Source organism: Dendrobium catenatum, unplaced genomic scaffold (genome assembly GCF_001605985.2).
Source record: "Dendrobium catenatum unplaced genomic scaffold, ASM160598v2 fragScaff_scaffold_557, whole genome shotgun sequence".
Lineage (NCBI taxonomy): Eukaryota > Viridiplantae > Streptophyta > Magnoliopsida > Asparagales > Orchidaceae > Dendrobium > Dendrobium catenatum.
The window spans coordinates 259,801-278,252 of NW_021319019.1; the positions used below are offsets into that span (position 1 = coordinate 259,801).

Below are 18,452 nucleotides of genomic sequence, written 5' to 3' on the forward strand. Positions count from 1 at the left end.
AACAACAAATATGCATTCATAATTGCACTTTTGTTGTCCTTTTGTTGAGTATTCGCAAAAACTCAGCTAAATGACAGGTAAATCACAACAAATCTGGATGGTTCTCCCGTCTGATCTCCGCACAAAATAATTTCTCCACAAGAAGGCCTACCTACTGCTTCAATACTTGATGCTTGATAATCATAAGGAATAATAAGAGGAGGTGGACGGCCATGAAATGGAGTGATATCAAACGACGTATATGTCGCAGTGTTAATAGAAAATTTTCTGCAGGGTAGAAATTTCACCCATTTGGATAGAAGTTGTCCTAAATCTCAGTCTGTAACTTCAATTTTACCCATCTGATTTTGGGTGATCATAATTTAAAGTTATGCATAAAAATAGGATCATGATATAATGCATTCACCTTAGGAATACTACCTAATTTTCAGCTCCCACAGTCAAAGCTGAAAATTATTAGAGTGAGCACATTTGAAGGGCAAATTATTGTGTCTGGTGTCCAGATTCGTCCGGACACCAATAAAAACACGCCACGTCATTCAAAAAAATCGGGGCCCAGTGCATCCGGGTGAGGTGGCATCTCTGGATTGGTTGTCCGCATGTCAGCTGACTGGACGCAACAATTTTCCCATTTGAAGAGGCAATCTACTACTACTATAATGAATGACTTGCCAAGAGATTTAGATAGGCTTGTAATAAAATCCATGGTAATTTCTTTCCAAATTATTGTTGAAATATCTTTCTTCATTGTAGACCAATAAAATTATGTCGTAACTCTTGCTGATCTGCTACATATACCTCCATGTCCACCAATCGGGTACGTTGAAGCTCTGTAAGTATTTTAATTTTTTTATCTGGGTCTTTAGTGATGCTCTTAAAGAGTTGCCCGTCCAGTATAGTCCGTCTCCACGTGAATTTTTTCAGCTAAATGCACACTATTTTGAGTGGAGGCTAACATTTTGTTGAATTGTTGAACGCCATTCTCCCTTCTCATATCCTTTGTCGACGTTTCTGAACAAGCTTTCCATGACATGCGTCAGCAACCTTATTAAACGCAAGCAATTTATGTTAAATTCAAAGAATTGAAGAGGGAAAAGACTTAATTTTATTATATAAAATTATCCCTATATATACAAGATATCTTAATAAAGAAACAAATAAATGCGGAATCATGCATAATTGCCTTTAATATAATCCTTCCTAAATCAGCTACCCAAATGTGGAAGGAGATCGTGTGGGCTATGAAAATTCAGCGTCCCGGCCTCTACGCGCCAACTCTTTCATTGACGTTTGACGAGAAAAGTTTTAACGAGTTTAGGTTCCATGGTAAATTTTCAGAAGGAAGTAGTTGTCAGTGCCTACAAGTTACATCTTGCAGCCTCCAGAGTCTGTCACCACTTGCCATCTTCAGCTAACTTTCGAGCCCAAAAAAATTTACATTTGTTTGTATCTCTTTGCCTATTTTACATTTTATGGTTTTTGAATACTTTTGTGTTGATGATTTTGGAGGTTACTAGGATTCAACATTTTTCACCTCAGTTTTCACATACATGCTGATGTCGACATCCTTTAAGAATTTTAAGATTTTTGAATTTAGGGTCTTCTTTTTTTTTTTCAGTTTTAGGATTCATATTATGCTTTTTACTCTAAAAATTGTTGTTGGATTGTCGCAACTTGTAAAGATATAAAGTATGCTTTCTCAGTTTTTCTGGTAGTTTGGTTTAGAGTGAAATGGTGAATGCTTTTGATCTTGTCAGTTCTTATCTGTGCTCATTGTTATTGTATTTTTGTTGTTATGCACTTATGATTCTCTGGTAGTCTAGTTTAAAATGGTGAATTCTTCAGATCTTCTCATGATCTGATCTCTGCTGACTAACTGAGTGCTAACGGCTGCCAAGCTACGGTCTTATGGTTGTGTACTTATGGTTCCCTAGTTTTAAACTTTTACTGCTTCACTGGATTTAAACTTTTATTGCTTCCCATCTCTGTTATGGTTATTAGGTTATGTTGTGCACTAATGCAATATGAAGTTATGACTGTGAAGTTATGTAATGTACAAGATTTTATGTTAAAGCTGTGAAGTTATTTATTGATTCACAGTATTCTACCCTTAAGTTATGTAATTCTATTTTAGGTCTTCTTATTTTACAATGAAGAGAATACTAAGCTCCTATTTTAACAGGATATTTCCAAAAATTGGCTTTTTTATGCCAATCTAGCCTAGATGGTTTCGTTATATAATTAAGAACTTAATGGGTAAGGGTGTGTGATTTAATGTTGTTTTACATCATCTGAAATTTGTTCCTCTTGTTTATGAGTTGTTTTGAAGCTAATGAAGTTTCCTTGTTGTCAATCGATCTGCATTGAAGGATTACTCTGTAAATCATAGAATCTTTATATTTCCACTATTTTTTTTAAGTGTGTTTTCTTTCATTCAATCAATTTCATATTTTATTCTCAGCTTATGTCACTTTTGACCATTTCATCATTAATTGAACTTGAACTGAAGAGATTCAAATGTTCTGTGCAAATGTTAGTTGAATTGAGTATCTTGCATTCAATAAATTTGAACTTTCTAAGTTTATTGATCATATTTAACTGAATTGTGTTGTACTCTAATAAGTTAGATCCAAATGACATATAACATGATCTCTTCCGCATCAATCAATTACAATATAAGAGTACATTATATTTTGTAACTATATTTAATTTCATTTGTTAGATGGAGGACTCCAATATTGTCTTTGAAAGTACTAGTTTTCCTGAAAATGTACAATTTCATAACAATGGAAATGAAATTGAAATAAACACTAATAAATTTGATGATGTTGATATCAGTAACGCCGATAATAAAGAAAAGGACGGGGTAAATACTCTTAAGAGAAAAAGAAAAGAAAAGATGACTTCAACTGTATGGGGTCATTATGAGATGTTAGCCCTAATTGCTATGGCAAACAAAGATGTAAACACCAAAAAATGTTGCACTATTTACCAATGTGATAGTAAGAATGGGACTAACAATTTAAAATGTCATTTGCAAGTTTGTAAGAAGAGAAGTACCCGTTATATAGGCTAACTATTTTTGCAATTGAATTCCATCCCATCTATTTCCTTGACTTATTGAAAGTTTTACCACCAAAAGTTCAATGATCTATTCACTGCTTGCATTATTATGCATGATCTACCATTTTAATATGTTGAATGAGTCGGTATACGCGCATTACTTCGTTATCTCCATCTTGACCTACAGGTAGTTTCTAGAAACACAGCTAGAATTGACTGTAATAAGTTTTTCATTAAGGAGAAAGTCAATATTCAATCATCATTGAGTAGATGTACTAGCAAAATTTATTTCACTCCAGATCTATGGACTTCTATCAATACTGATGATTTTATTTATTTAGTTGTACATTTCATTGATAACAGTTGTTGACTATAGAAAAAGATTATTAATATTGATTTTAAATCTCTTCCACATGATTTGATTGCATTGTTGAAAAGCTTCCATCTTTTTTGAATGAATGGAAGATTGAGAGCAAACTTTTTGTATCACTATGGACCATTAAGTGGATGTAAACATAACCTTCAAAGGCTACCTAGCCTTTATCATGCTCTACATTGACAGGTAAGCTGTAGCAACTCTTAATTGCAGCAAGTTGCAAGATCTCTTCCTTTGAGAACTTCCTCGTCAATGTTATAACTCAAAAATAATTATAAATGAATTTGCTAATCTCAACTTAATGAATTCTTGTGTTGTGGTAACCCACATAGCTTCTCAGGTGTAAGATCTATATAATGTGTAGCAAATAGGGTCAATATTATTTTTTTCTCTTTTTCATCAATTTGGTTTTGCTGCCCTATAAATACTAATGTTATCTGTCACAACTTGCACAACTAAGTACTCTTCTATCTTCTCAACCACATCATATAGTAATCTAAAAATATAATCAACAACTTTCACCTCATCAGATGCTTTTACATATTTTAAGAAAATAATGTCACATGGATTATTTTTTCAGCTTGAGCCATACGCCTTGATCCGCCTTGAGGCTTACGCCTCACTTCGCAAAAGCAAAGCACCTCAATTTTTTATTTTTTATTTCTTTAAACCATAATAAATAAAAGAGCTTGTGCAATTTTACATCCCATTCAAATGTATTATATGTGGAAAGGTAGCCATGAGTTCATGTCTATCTTTATTGTTAGCTACTGAAGTTTGATAAATTGTTGTATTTATTCCTTGTCCTTTTTAACACATATTTAGGTATTTATGTTCTCTCATTTTTTGTACTTTTTAATTCATCATTTTAAATTTAAGCATTATTTTGATTCCAATAGTAATTTCGCTCATTTTTTAGGAAATTTTCAAGTAGATTTCAATAATGCTACGCTTCAGTAAGTCTCCCGCCACCAATTATTTGTCCAACATTTCTCGAAGAGCATGCACGTTGCAATGTAACTACTCTAATTTCAATTTTCTGACTCTCCATTGTGATAATGTTTCTATTGAAAGATGTCATAAATTTAACATTCAAGTACCTTAGCATGATTTCAAGTATAACATACACACTTATTGATGTACCATTTGAAACCTTTTTTTGGCGCATTGTTTGCTTTTATTTGAACCCTTGCTAGGAAAGAGGTTTTCAAAATTCAAGCAAAATAAATTTTTAAATATATATTTTTTTTATGCATCCATGTTTTTTGATATATTTTATTTTGAGTCAGATTTCCCTTGAAAGGCACACACGTTCTTGCATTAAGCACAATGATACACCTTTCAGCAAGATTTGATTTAAATCAATTTTTGTGCTTTTATCAATGTCTTCATTTTGAGCACTTAGTTTTGCATTCATGTGAATTATTTCCCGGGATGGATATTTTGTGGTTATAAATAGAGGATTAGTGGATTTTCTTCACATTCCATTCAATGTATTATATGCAACAAAGTAGCCATGAATTCATCTGTCTTTATTGGTTAACCGCCAAAGTTTGGCAAGTTAATTCTTTTATTCATTCTTTGCCCTTTTTTTATATCACCTCTAGCGCATTTTTAAGTAGTATGTTATCTCATTTCACACTGTTTAATTCATCATTTTGATGATAGCCATTTTTTAGGTTACAATGGTACTTTCAACAAGGCTTCTGCATCACACTTGCCCCTCCCCGTGAAGGGGCAGCTAGAAAACATATAGGGCATTCCCATCATGCAAAAAAGGCATTTATATGCAGTGAATGAGAACCAAGACCAAATTTAAGGCCGCTCACATGCAAAAAAAGGCATGTATGAGTAGTGCTCGAAGCATTTTGATGAACATTTTGTGTCCACACTAAGAAATGCATGTTTAAACATTTACAAGGAGATTCTCTACACAAAATATCATACAAAATAATAAATAAACTTCCTACAACATCAAGAAATATACATATATGTAGCTCCTGAAGGAGCTATACCTTAGGTGGCATGAGAGATGAGTTTGGGAAGAGGAGGGAGAGGAATGAAGAGGGATTTCTATACATTTAGGAGAGGATTTTTGGTGGTAGATAGAATTCCAAGACGCTAAAGCTCAGTCTTCGCCACCTCCAGATGCCATCCATCAACAAACATCAATGCCCACTATTGTCAATGTCCAATGAACATCAATCACTAACCTCCAAGGCCCATTAGCCGGTGATGTCTGACACTCGGCGACCCAAGTGTACCAATCTCCCTTCCTAAAAAGAGAAAATACTACCAACCGTCCAATTGTTGCTTAGCTTTTGACTTTCAGCACTTGCCACTGATTAACTCCAACATTTGTTAATCTAATTGCCCCACCTACTATAAAAACAGCCATGTTGATCATAATTATTCCTCAACTTTCAATAATCCTAATCAATTATCACTCAATATTCACCAATGGCCAACATTCAATGCACATCAGCCACCAATGTCCAACCCACCTTATATATTGGTCGTTCGATTTCCTCTCCTATGTTAACCTTCAAATTATACCCAACAACAAACAAAAAAAATCCCGCATACACATACCTTATACAGGGCGGATCCACGAAGTCTGCCGATGCCCTCCGTGAATCTCGCTGGATTCAGCACCGTTCGCGTCACTTTCCCGCGAAACCTGTGACGACGGCCTTGATCCTCGCCCTTTTCGCGTCTATAAAACGCGACCGAAGCCCTTCTCATTCGCGTCTCGCTGCCTCGCTCCACTCTATCACTCCCGATACCTCTGCTCTTCCATCTTCACCCCACTGCAACGGGCCGGCAAACCCCCAATGCGCTCACGTAGCGTTGAGGATGGGAAACCGGTGCGATGCTTGCGACGATTTAAGGATCCCTCTTCAATGCTAGCAACGAGCCGGCAAACCCCCGAGGAGCTCAAGTAGCGTTGTAGTGCGGGAAACCAGTGCGGCGCTTGCGGCAAAGGGGATAAAAAAATGTTTTATTTTACTTTATTTTTATATAAGTACCCCCGAACGCCCATGTGGTGCAGAGGGAAAAATCTGTGTTCTTTCTAATATTTTGTTTTCTTCTTATAATAAAAAAAAACACCCTTAAACGCTCACGTAGCGGGCGGGGATAAAAAAATACATATGCGACCGCGGTGTCATTTTTTACATCTACCTGAAGCGCTCACGTAGCGTCGAGGGGAAGGTTGCCTCCTAGTTTTTTCCCTAAACGGGGGAGACGCCGGGAGGCTGCCGAAATTTGGATTGAAAATCCAAAGACTTTGAACAATTTTGAATCTCATCTGGATATCAATTGAACTAAAATCAAACTTGGATAAATAAGCAAATGACTTAAGCAAAACTCAAACAAGGACTTGATCGAACTCAAATGAATGTGGAGAACTTGAACTTGCCAAGATCACAGTGAACTTTATTTGAACATGCAAAAGACTTGTTTTTGAACTTGAATTCAATCAAAATATAAGAGGATCAAATTCCCAAAAGGGGTCCAAAAGACTTATACTTGAGCTTGAACCAAGATGATGATAAATTTAAATTTCACTCAAATGAAATCATTACAAAGGAACATATATAGAACTTGCAGTGGATGAGAAGACTTGCAAACACTATTGTCTTACAAGCAGTGATGACTTGTTAAACTTCTTTCTATGATGCCTTCAATGAATAGCAAAAAGAGAGAAAACATGCAAGCAAGAATTAAGTGGAAATGCAAATTTAACTTGAAAGATAAAAGATCAATAAGGAACCTCAATTGAATGATGATACAATATTTTCAATGAAATATTGAGAGGCTATCATTTCAATTGAGATGCAAGTGGTACTTGTTTGCAAGCAATGAAAAGATTGTGAAGGATAGGATGTGGTCACAGAGCCATGGCATGAATGCTTTGTAGCATAATAACTCACATAAGATCGCATACAAAGAGTGTAACAAATTTGCAATCATAAACTAGAATCAAGGACATATGAACCACTAGCAAGCATTGATCAACGAAAACTAAAGATAATGCAAAACTACAAGAGCAGATGATTATACAAATCTTCCAACATAATAAGGGAAAACTCTTGCAATTGATTGATTTGAGACAATGACATTGACTACAAAAATATGTATTGGATAAAGTCTCTACTACAGTTTGTTTAAGGACTTTTTAAGCAATGGCATAAAATCTCCAAAGAAATTTACCAAGAGCTATCATGACAAATGGAATGCAAATATCAACAAACCACAGTCACCTATGAATGATATTCATCAATATGTAACACTCACACTTGTGGAAAGGAGTGTGATATTTGTAATAAACACCATGGTGTATTCATGAATGAAATGTGAAGAATGTGTGGCAAATATATAGTAGATGCAACAAATTTCATGCAGACATCGGTAGAAGAATTGTAGCATATGCAACCTATTGCTATGAGTGATACAACTCCTTACAAATAAATGTGACAGTCCATTGAGCAATGTGCATAAAGAATTTGATGACAAATTTGACCATTCATCAGTCAATATACAAGGAAGATCCACTACAAGTGAAGATAACATGCCTACAAGCAATGAACAATCATAAGGATGTGTGATCTAGTCATAAATGGAGGCACAAGAACATTCCATTTAGCTCATATGCAAGGTGACTTACATACAAGGGATGATGAAACTCAAGTATTTGAATGATTCATATTTGCAAGCAAATGATAAGTGAATAATGCAATGACATGCCTACAACCAATAGCATGAGATTTCCCACATAAGTGTTGAAAGCCTTCATGCTAGATGAGGAAGGATTATCAAACAAATGGTGAATGTCGAATTCATTAGGTATATTGTGAACCGCCTTTGAAAACAAAGAAGCTTGCATATTCAATTTGTTTGCAAGTGATAAGAAGATGGTGGGAAGTACAATAACAATCGTGCTTGAGGAAAGGAAAGGGATGGTTGTAATGAACATCCTAACATATTCATGAAGAAAATATAAAAACCATGCGATGAATGTATAATAGATGCGATGAGTTCTCTACAAACGTTGATAGAAGAACCGTAACACATTCAACTTATCGCCCACGAATAACAAAACTTCCTTGCAAATAATGAAATATCTTATTATTACACTCAATGTATGCTATCTTCATGATCGACAACTATTTGGTGGAGGGTAAATATGCAAATCCCTACGGGCCACCGTAGGAGATTTGTTACACATCCAAGGTATTGCCCATAAGAAAATGCAGAATAACTACGACAAATTCAAGTTCCTGTGGATTGTTGTAGGAAATTCTTTGTATGTATACTACACTATCTACAAGAAGATACGAAAGAGTTGCAACAAATGATGATATGCATAAGTACCTGCAGAAAGTTCATGCTATTCATATGAAAGATGCAGAAAAGCTACAACAAATATGAGCTTTCACGAAATACTGTGAAAGACTCATCGAAAACCAAGATATTCCCCGCACATGCACCTTAATTTGTATGCACATAGGTACACATAAGGGGATATATAAAACCCGCATGGGCCCCGGCGAGCGTGTTATTGGTACACACGTGACGTCTAGGGATGCTGACCCATCCCAGGTCTACAAGGTCCCCTTGGACGAAGCAACCCATGGCTGCCGACAAGGATCCTTCTGTCAGGTTGGGTCGACTACCTCCTCTGACTAAGTAGACCAGGGACCACGATGGCCCGGGACGACGGAACCATGGGATCTTGATAGGGTCTATCATCCATTCCCCCACCATCCGCTTTAAGTGCTAGGTAATGAAATTTCATATTTTAAATATTAAACTTTTCAATACTTTTCAAATTCCCAAATCCAAATTCAATTCTCCAATCTTAAATCCATTGCTGCTACTATATGCCAGATAACACGTATTCTATAGGTATCTGATTGACGACTAGCCTTAATCGAAAGTTCTCTCTCGTGATCGGGAGGGGTAATTAACTATAGGGGCTTGCGCCTATAGGAAACCAGAACTCAGATCATAAAGTCCTCACAAAATGAGGGCGAAATCTCTGGGTAGTTTCTTATCTACAAACCCATCTGCCTTCCAAAATTTACCTCGAAATTTATTCAGTTAAAACTCCCTCGCCGAATAAAAAGAAAAGCAGGCGGGCGGAGGCCGGGCCCGAATTTTCGGAGCCCACATCCTACCAATAGAATGACTCCACCAATCATCACCCAATTTTAGACATCCTTCGAGGAACATCATATGACACTTATCAAGAACAAACGTTCATCTTTCAATGACCAACAATCCTTGCTCGACCTAACCGATTGCCAACCATTGCTTGAGCATAGATTAAAAAGGCATTCAAGGTGCATGTCTCAAGACATGCTTCACCATTAGGTGCCCAAAAAATAACTCAAAGCATACACCTTATTGGTTTGAGTGAGAATTTATGCATCGAGCTATCTGAGAGGCAAGCTTCAAATTATAATATAATAAGAATAAAAAAATCTTGTTATGTGATATTACGATATATTTAATTTAGTTTATAATAAGTTTTGATTTTAATTTTTAGGTTAGAATTGAAAGTCAACCGAGAGAGGGGGTTTCAAGCATGCTGCCATGCTACTCACAACTACCAACATAGAGGGGTTCCAATTGGGGAGGGTCACAAGCAGGGAGTGTGAATAGCTACGAGCAAGGGAGCTACCAGTAGCTACAAAAGAGGGAGGAGTATGCAAGCAGTTGAGTAGCTAATTGCAGTCCCAAGCCAAAGGGGTAAGTTCCCTTTTTCAAAAAAAAAAAATAATAATAATAAATGAAATTCTCTTAAACATTTTAGTTATTTTCTTGGAATTATTTTTTTATTTTGTTCGACAAATTTCATTTAAATATTTCAGTTTATTTTTTTAGTTTTCTTATAATATTTTTTATATTATTGTTTATCTCTTTATTAGAATTGCATTTTTTTTAATATATTACCATTCGTTAATTTTTTTGTTCTAAATATTTTTTTATATTTTCTATATGTATATTTTATTATTTTTCATTATTTTAAAATTTTTAATATTCATAATTGATTTAATTTTTATTTTTCTCAATTTTATTTTCTAAACTTTTTAAATATTTTTATTTTAATTTTAATTTTTGGATTTTTTTTATTTTTTATGATTCTTTTTGTTGTTTATTTAACTATTTATTATTATTATATTTAAATTATTATAACAATCAGTAGTGTTAGAAAATGCTATATGGCATTTAAATTTGAGATTTACTTTCATTTTCTTATCATGTAATGTCCTAGTTTATAATAATGAGTTCAATTAATTCGTTGATTGTTAATGGCAAATAAATGGATTATTCTAAATTTTTAGTTCTTTTTATTTTTTTGGTTCAAAGCTTATGCTACACCTTTCTAAGAAAAAACGTCTCAGCCTTCGTTTCACCTTTTTATACCTTACCCTTGAATTATAACATTCCTTATCAACCCTCATCAATTGCCTTTCAACATTTATTGCTCGTTAGCCCCCAACATCCTACACCCAGCTTCCTGATCGCTCAATCTCCCTATTAGCAAAACAACTAAGCTAACTACAATCTATTACCCAACCATACTTATCAATACTGAATAATATACATAGGAAAACGGTTTTGTTATGTTTAGCGAATAGCACTGATGCAATGATACAAAAATGCATCATCAATGTCATATGAATAAAAGATGAGAATGATTATACATGAGAATTTATGAAAGATAACTAAATTAGAAAATAAACAAACATCATGGCAATGAAACAAATAAAATGTATAAATAAAATTGCCATTATTATAACAATGCATAATAATATGTCAAATGCTAAACATTGGTACCAAGGATTAACCACTCAAAGCATTAGAAATAATTTTTTGCATGTTCCATATTTTTTTTTTTTTAAAGTAAGTTACTTATCTAGGGAATCATCATTCATCAATAAAAGCGAAAATAGACCCATCTTATCTATCAACATCATTATTATCTTCTAAATCATAATCTTATTTGTTATCCTCATCATATTTATGTTCATTTGAAAGAATGATAAGGCTTAAATGAAGATTCATGTTCATTTCCTTTAAAATGATCTCAAATTTTGTAGCTTCTTTCATAAACATTACTAGTTTTCACAATATTGTTCCATGTTAAATCTTCTTCAACAATCACTAATTCATCATCTTTGTCTTACTCATCATCCAATTTCCCTATTTATCACTCTCATTAGCACTAGCTATATCATTTAAGAAAATCAAATCAATAATTCATGATGATTCTATCTTTGAATAAAAGTCATTATGTTAAAATAAATCAAATATTTGAGTCGTTTATGATCCATTTAGCTTCTTTTGCTATGAAGTTGTAAAACCATTTATGATGATAACCTATGATGCACAGACATGGCCACAACAATATGGACACGACACGACATGGATACGAGACACTTCAATTATTGAAAACATAGAACATAGAATAAGTATATAATTTTTATGTTTTAAAAATAATGCATAGAAATTAAATAAGTAGAATATTAAAATAATTGAGAATTAATAAATCATTTAACAAGAATTTGTACTTAAAATAATTAATATTAAGATGTCGAGATTCAGGCGTGAATGTCAAGTCAGACATCCAGAGGGGAGAAGAAAATCCCGTCGAGAGTCAGGCATCGATTTTGTGCAATGGGCATCGAGCATTGATTTTGAAATAATGTTGACCCTCGATGTTGAGACGATGACAATCGTGGATGTTGAGATGACATTGGATAAAGATGATATGTCGAGATGGTGCATGAGCGTGATTGTGAGTGTAGAAATTACTAGCGTCAATCATTAACGAAAATACATCATCAGTTTTTAATGTTGACATGATATTAAAATATTGATGTTGTGATGGCGTTAAACATCGATATTGAGATAGCATCGTTTATTGTTGTGAAGTGCTAATCGTAACTCGCTAGAAAGAAATGAAAATGAGGATGTTTAGGGAATGAGGTATTGAGCGTGGACAAAAAAAAAGTTTTATATATTTTTAATAAATAAAAAATTGAAGTACAAGAAATTCTATTTTTTTTAAAAAAATTAAATATTTAAGAGGCGTGTGTCATACACGCATGAATATGTTAGACCGGTCCACTGGACCGGTCCAGCCGGTCCGCACGGGACCGGCCTGTAAACAGCAGAAATCTGCTGTTTTCCTGCTGTGGACAGCCATTTGGCTGCTGTTGGTTCGCCAATTTTGGATAGGTTGCTTGTGAATACAAGCGCTTCCTATCAGAATACTTTACTTTTTTAATCAGGCAAGTCTTCGGCATGTCCGACACGTGTCAGAGTCATGTCGAACGAGTGTCGTACACGATAGGTGTCGGACACTACATACCTCTTTGAGGAGAAGTATCGATGCATCATAGATGATAACTAACCTATAAAATTTCATGCTGACACTAAATATACAATTTTATTTTTGTACTTAAATGCTGAAATATATTTCAATTAAATTCACATCCATATGAACTACATTTAAGGCTAAACATTTTAATCACAAAACTTTTGCAAATATAGAGCTCCTTAACCATATAATATCAACTAATCAGTTGGATTTATATAATAACTTTCAGTATTATTCAAATATTAAATTATTGCCAGATACTAATTATAATTAATATTTTAAAATCATATTACTCGGTGCTCAAAGACTTTTGTCTGCAATTGGAGAAATCTCATAAATTCATTCAAACCTAATATGCACACTCAGCTCATTGCATATTTTATATTCTTAATTAAAATCCTTGGTCAATCTTCATATGCACATATATAAACTGTTAGCTACTTCCTTGTCCTTCGTAATATTCAGGTTAGCAAAAAAGAACTCGAGATTTAAGAAACGGGCAAATGAATACGAAGCCCAATAGAGTTATACTTCACCTCTTTAATTATTTATTTCAAAAATGTATTCATGCTTGTTGTTGTAGGTAAACGATGTGGTTACTACTTCTTTAACCATAACCATTGCCTCATATGTCAAATCCATCGAAGGCCTTTTCTTTAAATCTAACAACAAGGCGCCTTAAACAAAAAGACATCTACTATGAGTTATTGCATTACAATGTGATTTTTTTTTGTCCTCGCTAAGCCATTTTTCTCTTTTGAATAGAAAACAAACTCCAAGTCTTTGTATGTGAACATTTTCTTCAAACTAGTTTACTATTGATGAAAAAGTTTCAAGTTCAAAAAGATCATGGCAACTTAGGTCTTAGACGATTATACTAGTGATCTTATGATTAGTTCATCTTCTCATCAAGTTAAATAATTATAGTATTGAATGAATGAAACTATGCATGACCACTGCTCCCTAAAAATATTTTCTTAGTTTTTGGAACTTAAAGATATCCTATCTTATTAAATCCAAATAATGAGTGGCAGATAGAATCTAATACCCTTCAACAACTTTCTTGCAACAAGATTGCAGAATATTCAACAATAAATAACTATATTAGTCAAGAGTAATATATAAAAGTGTTGCAAAATAGACACATTACAGTATAATTATGCAGTAACTTACCAACTAGAACATTAAATAAGGCATTATTAGTAACCACTTAAATGGCACATTGTGATCAAATATCTTTGATATATTTGCTTAACAATTCAAATATTTTTATGACATTCTTTGAATAAGTGCTAGCATCAATTGACTCTATAATTACGATTCATCTTTGATAATGAACTAAAAAGTTCATTAAAATCTTTTCCTTATGAGATTGACCCAATAATTTTGCCCATTCTTCTATTTTTTACATAAAAGTATCATGTCTCCTAGAAGCTGCTCTAAACTTATCAATGTGTGTGCAATATTTTCATACAATATTAAGACTAAAATCTCTCCCTCCACCACCATGAATATTTCAATATGCAACAAGTGGTATAAACCACATATAATTTAAAGTTATGCAAGCCCACTATGTAGGACGTATGAGTATGCATAGTCATTGCTACTATTAATGAGAGCATATATTGGGCAAAATGAGAAGCTAAGAAATTGAGTCGAGATGTAACTCTTAATGCATAAGTTAAAAAGATAAGAAACATTGCTAATTAAATCAATTTCACAATATTGATGAACATATACTTGCAGTCTAAGGAAATTGGAGGGCTATGTGGTCATAAACAAACCTAGTTTGACCTTGTTATGTCTCCTCATCAATGCACTCTTCATGTCGCAAACTCTCCAGATCTATGTTATCATTTTTTTATCATATCTGCAACCAATTGTACGAATGCTATTTATATCAAATGTAAAAAGGAAACTACTGCTATTAAACATATTTGTGAAATATACTCACATGTAACTCACAAAATACTGTCATTCCATTAAAAACAGCTGTTGAATTAACATTGTTGCACTTTCTTGGGTAGTCTCTACCCCCTTTTTCTCAAGGCCAATAATTAGGGCATATTTTGTAATATCATTTGGAAAAATACCGCTGGCCTTCATCATGACTAAAAATTGGCAAGCTTTGCAAATGTCACCAACATTACAAAATCCACGTATTAGAGTATTGTACAGAATTAAGTCAGGCTTTAAACCGGCATCCAACATCTTGTGAAATAGAACATCAGCATCCTGCATCCGACGCATTTTACAAAACCCATTTAACAAAGCACTGCAAGTGACAACATCAGGTGTCATCCCTCTCTTGCTCATACTACACCATATAAGATAAGCTTCTTCTAACCTTCCTTCTTTAGAATAGCCATGAACAATATTTGTGCATGTAAACTTATCTGATGAATAAACCTCATCAGGAGAATATCCTCTTCTAACAAGTTCATTAAAGATTGTTTTTATAGAAAATCCTCTCTTAATAAGACCATGCATGATCATATTGTATGTCACAGAATCTGGAGAAACCCCAGCCTTCTTCATCAAATCCACCAGTTCATATGCTTTGTGCATATGTCCCTTCTTGCTATACCCATTGATCAAAGTGTTATACGTAGCTACATCAGCTTGCAACCCATCTCTTTCTAGTGCATTAAAGACAAACTCTGCCCCTTGAATATCATCAATTTTGCAATGACCGTCAACTAAAACTGTATAAGTTACAATCGTTGGTTCAACACCTCTTTTAGTCATTTGAGCAAAAGTTTTCATAGCATGATTTATTCGGTATAGTTTACAATAGCCTTTGATCAGAGTGGTATAATTAACACAGTCAGGAGCTACATCTAACTCAAACATCATATTCAACAGTGCATGAGCACTTTCAACATCTCCATTTTGACACCATGTGAAAATAAAGCTATTATACACGTAAGAATCAGGAACACAAGCTGAAATGTTCAATAGAATCAATGCAGCTTCCATTTTTCCAATCTTACAATAGCCATGAACAAGAGAAGCAATTAAAGTGGAGTCTAAAGATAAACCCATCTGAACCATCTTAAACAGCAATGAAGTTGCCTCTTTTAAGAAGCCTCTTTTGCAAAATGCATCAATCACAATTGTGTATGCAACATTATCAGCCTTGCCACCAAAAGTTGGCGTGTCATAAAGTAACTTGCAAGCAGACTCTAAGCAACCAAACGAAACAAATTCCCGGATAAATAAGCTTACAGTCAATCCAATCAACCGAGCTCCCAAGTTTTCCATTTCCACAAATAAATGTCTATCAGATTCAAATTTATTAGTGAACCGTGACTTCAACAAAAAGCCAACGGCAATATAGACACCATTGCTTGGATAAAAGCCAAACTTCTCCATCCTTGTCATTAACTTAACAGACATATCCAACATGCCTTGCTCTGCAAAACAAATAACAAGCATACTATATGCAGTTTCCAACTCACCTGCATTTCTCCTCGTCTGCCACAATGCATGAAAGATCATATTAAGCCCATCTTCAAATGGGTCATTGCTTCGAACAATCCTACAGAGAAGGTCCATGGCAACATGGTTCATATTACCTGAAATAGCTATGTGCACCATCGTACAGTAGATATTCAACTTATTCTCCGATTTATCATCGTACCTATGCAACATCCTGAACAAGTAATACACGAGGGCACCATCCAAGCTCTCATCGAACAAATCATTCAGCATCCGGGTAAAATACCAAGAATCTTGGTCGATGCTAAAAAAAGCATGGAAATTTAAATCCCATCCTTGCTTAGAAAGAGCTAGCGTGATTCTCTTAATAAAATTCCCTTTGTGGCGCCATTTTCTATCAAAAGAATACTTCCTGTGGAAGGAATTTCCGGTGTTAATTTTACGAGCAGGGTAGATGGTACGGTTGATAATCGGAATGAAATGGTTTTCTGATACAGGTCGCGAGAAATCGTGCTCCATCTCGAGCTCGTCCGAGTTCAACGAGTCGGAATCTAAGAGAAAATGGCAAGCAAACCCAAGATGACGAAGGAGACAACGTGGCGTGAGGGCATGTAAAGGAATAAGGGAAAATGAGAGAGAAAAGTGGATAAGAGGAGAGATATTGAATAGAAAATGGATGGGACGAAACAAGGAGCCAACCATTTTCTTGTGGGGAAAAAAAGCTAAATTCTGAAGTTACTACGTTGGGTTCCATGGATATTGGGAGAATAGAAGCAACGGGAGAGACGAAGAAAGGATGAAGGCAAGCGAGCAAGGGTGGAGCATCACAAGGAGCTTCATCAAGATGCTTCTTTGAAACGTCTGCAATTGTAGAGTGAGAAGGAGAACAAAGGAGAAGCACAAAGTATGGGAACAAACAAGGAAGATTGCTTCTTCATCTTCTTCAGTTCTCCTAATCCAAATCATTCTCCTCCTTTTCCTCATCTCCAATGTCACACTACTTCAAGAAAGACGAACTATACCAGCACACTTCTGCAGTACGATTACATAAAGCAAAACGGGTAAACGGCGATGGAAGGAAGCAAGAGGCGGCGGAAGCCAGAGGAGCAGCTCGGCGGCTAAGACAAAGGTGAACAGAGCAGGACGGATGGATTCGGATGCAGTTTTGGTTAGGCTTAAACCTAGAATACAGAAGGAATAAGAAATTATTCATGTTTTGTTCAAGATTAAATTTTTTGGGAGAGTTGTCGGCTTAGCCTTTGTATTGATAAAAAAAGGGGTTACATGTGTAAAGAATTGCAGTCTAAAAAAGAAATAAAATTTTCAGAGAAATAGGAACCAACAAAAGTAAAATAACCCGCAATAAAAACACTTACAAAGAAAGTGCAAATGCCTATTCTAAAGTAAGAAAATAAGATTTATTAATCAAACAAGCCAAAAGCTCAAAAGAAATCATGAGAGAAATCGGAAAGTTCAATTATCCAATATGTTGGTAATAGAATATGACGGGACACAGGTAGCAACAAACGGGACAGGAGAAAAATAGGGCAGCAGAAAATCCCTGGTTTCCACAAGGACCATCAAGGTGATATGGGTATGGATTTACAAAGAATCATCATCATCCATGGAAAAAATAAATCCCCACCAAATCATAGAACTATTCATCACAAAACTTGTCGGCATTGCTCGAAGGTACACATGAAGGGGAAAAAGAATGATCATCTTGATGATGAGTAGAAAAGGAATGGAACATTCTAGCTCCCAAAATACCCCAAAAATCAAAATTAAATTAAAAAATCCTAGAAGCCTAGAAATCATCTTCCTTCTCCGACTTGCAATAACCATTTCTCTTTGACAGACACTCCATGTTTATAATTGAACAATTCCCCACAAACAGTATTGAAGATTTTGGAACACACAAAATTAATGCCATATAAATTAGAGTTAGAACACCTTTAATTCCACTCCTTCAATAAGAAATAAGTGATGCAACATATAGAGAAAATAATAATTTTTAAGATCTTACGCATTGCACTTTAGCTCCTCCACATGGTCCAAAAATTTCCCTAGGTTCGATCTAAGAATAAATTTGCACACAAAGGATATAAACTTAAGTAGAACAAAGAAAGAGAAGTCGCATTCAAATAAGATGTGGGCAAGAGATTCCGATTGGGTATT

The 18,452-nt window shown here is 34.6% G+C and overlaps 1 protein-coding gene across 1 annotated transcript; it reads right to left on the bottom strand.

Annotated features, from left to right (window-relative positions):
- Positions 1 to 263: 263 nt before the first annotated feature.
- On the bottom strand, positions 264 to 17,512 carry LOC110102209 (pentatricopeptide repeat-containing protein At2g19280). Its single transcript, XM_020830432.2, has 3 exons — positions 14,788 to 17,512; positions 14,618 to 14,703; positions 264 to 1,044 (listed from the first exon to the last, which is right to left on the bottom strand). The coding sequence occupies exon 1, from the start codon at positions 16,974 to 16,976 to the stop codon at positions 14,808 to 14,810; it is 2,169 nt and encodes a 722-aa protein (XP_020686091.1). The 5' UTR covers positions 16,977 to 17,512; the 3' UTR covers positions 264 to 1,044; positions 14,618 to 14,703; positions 14,788 to 14,807.
- Positions 17,513 to 18,452: the final 940 nt, after the last annotated feature.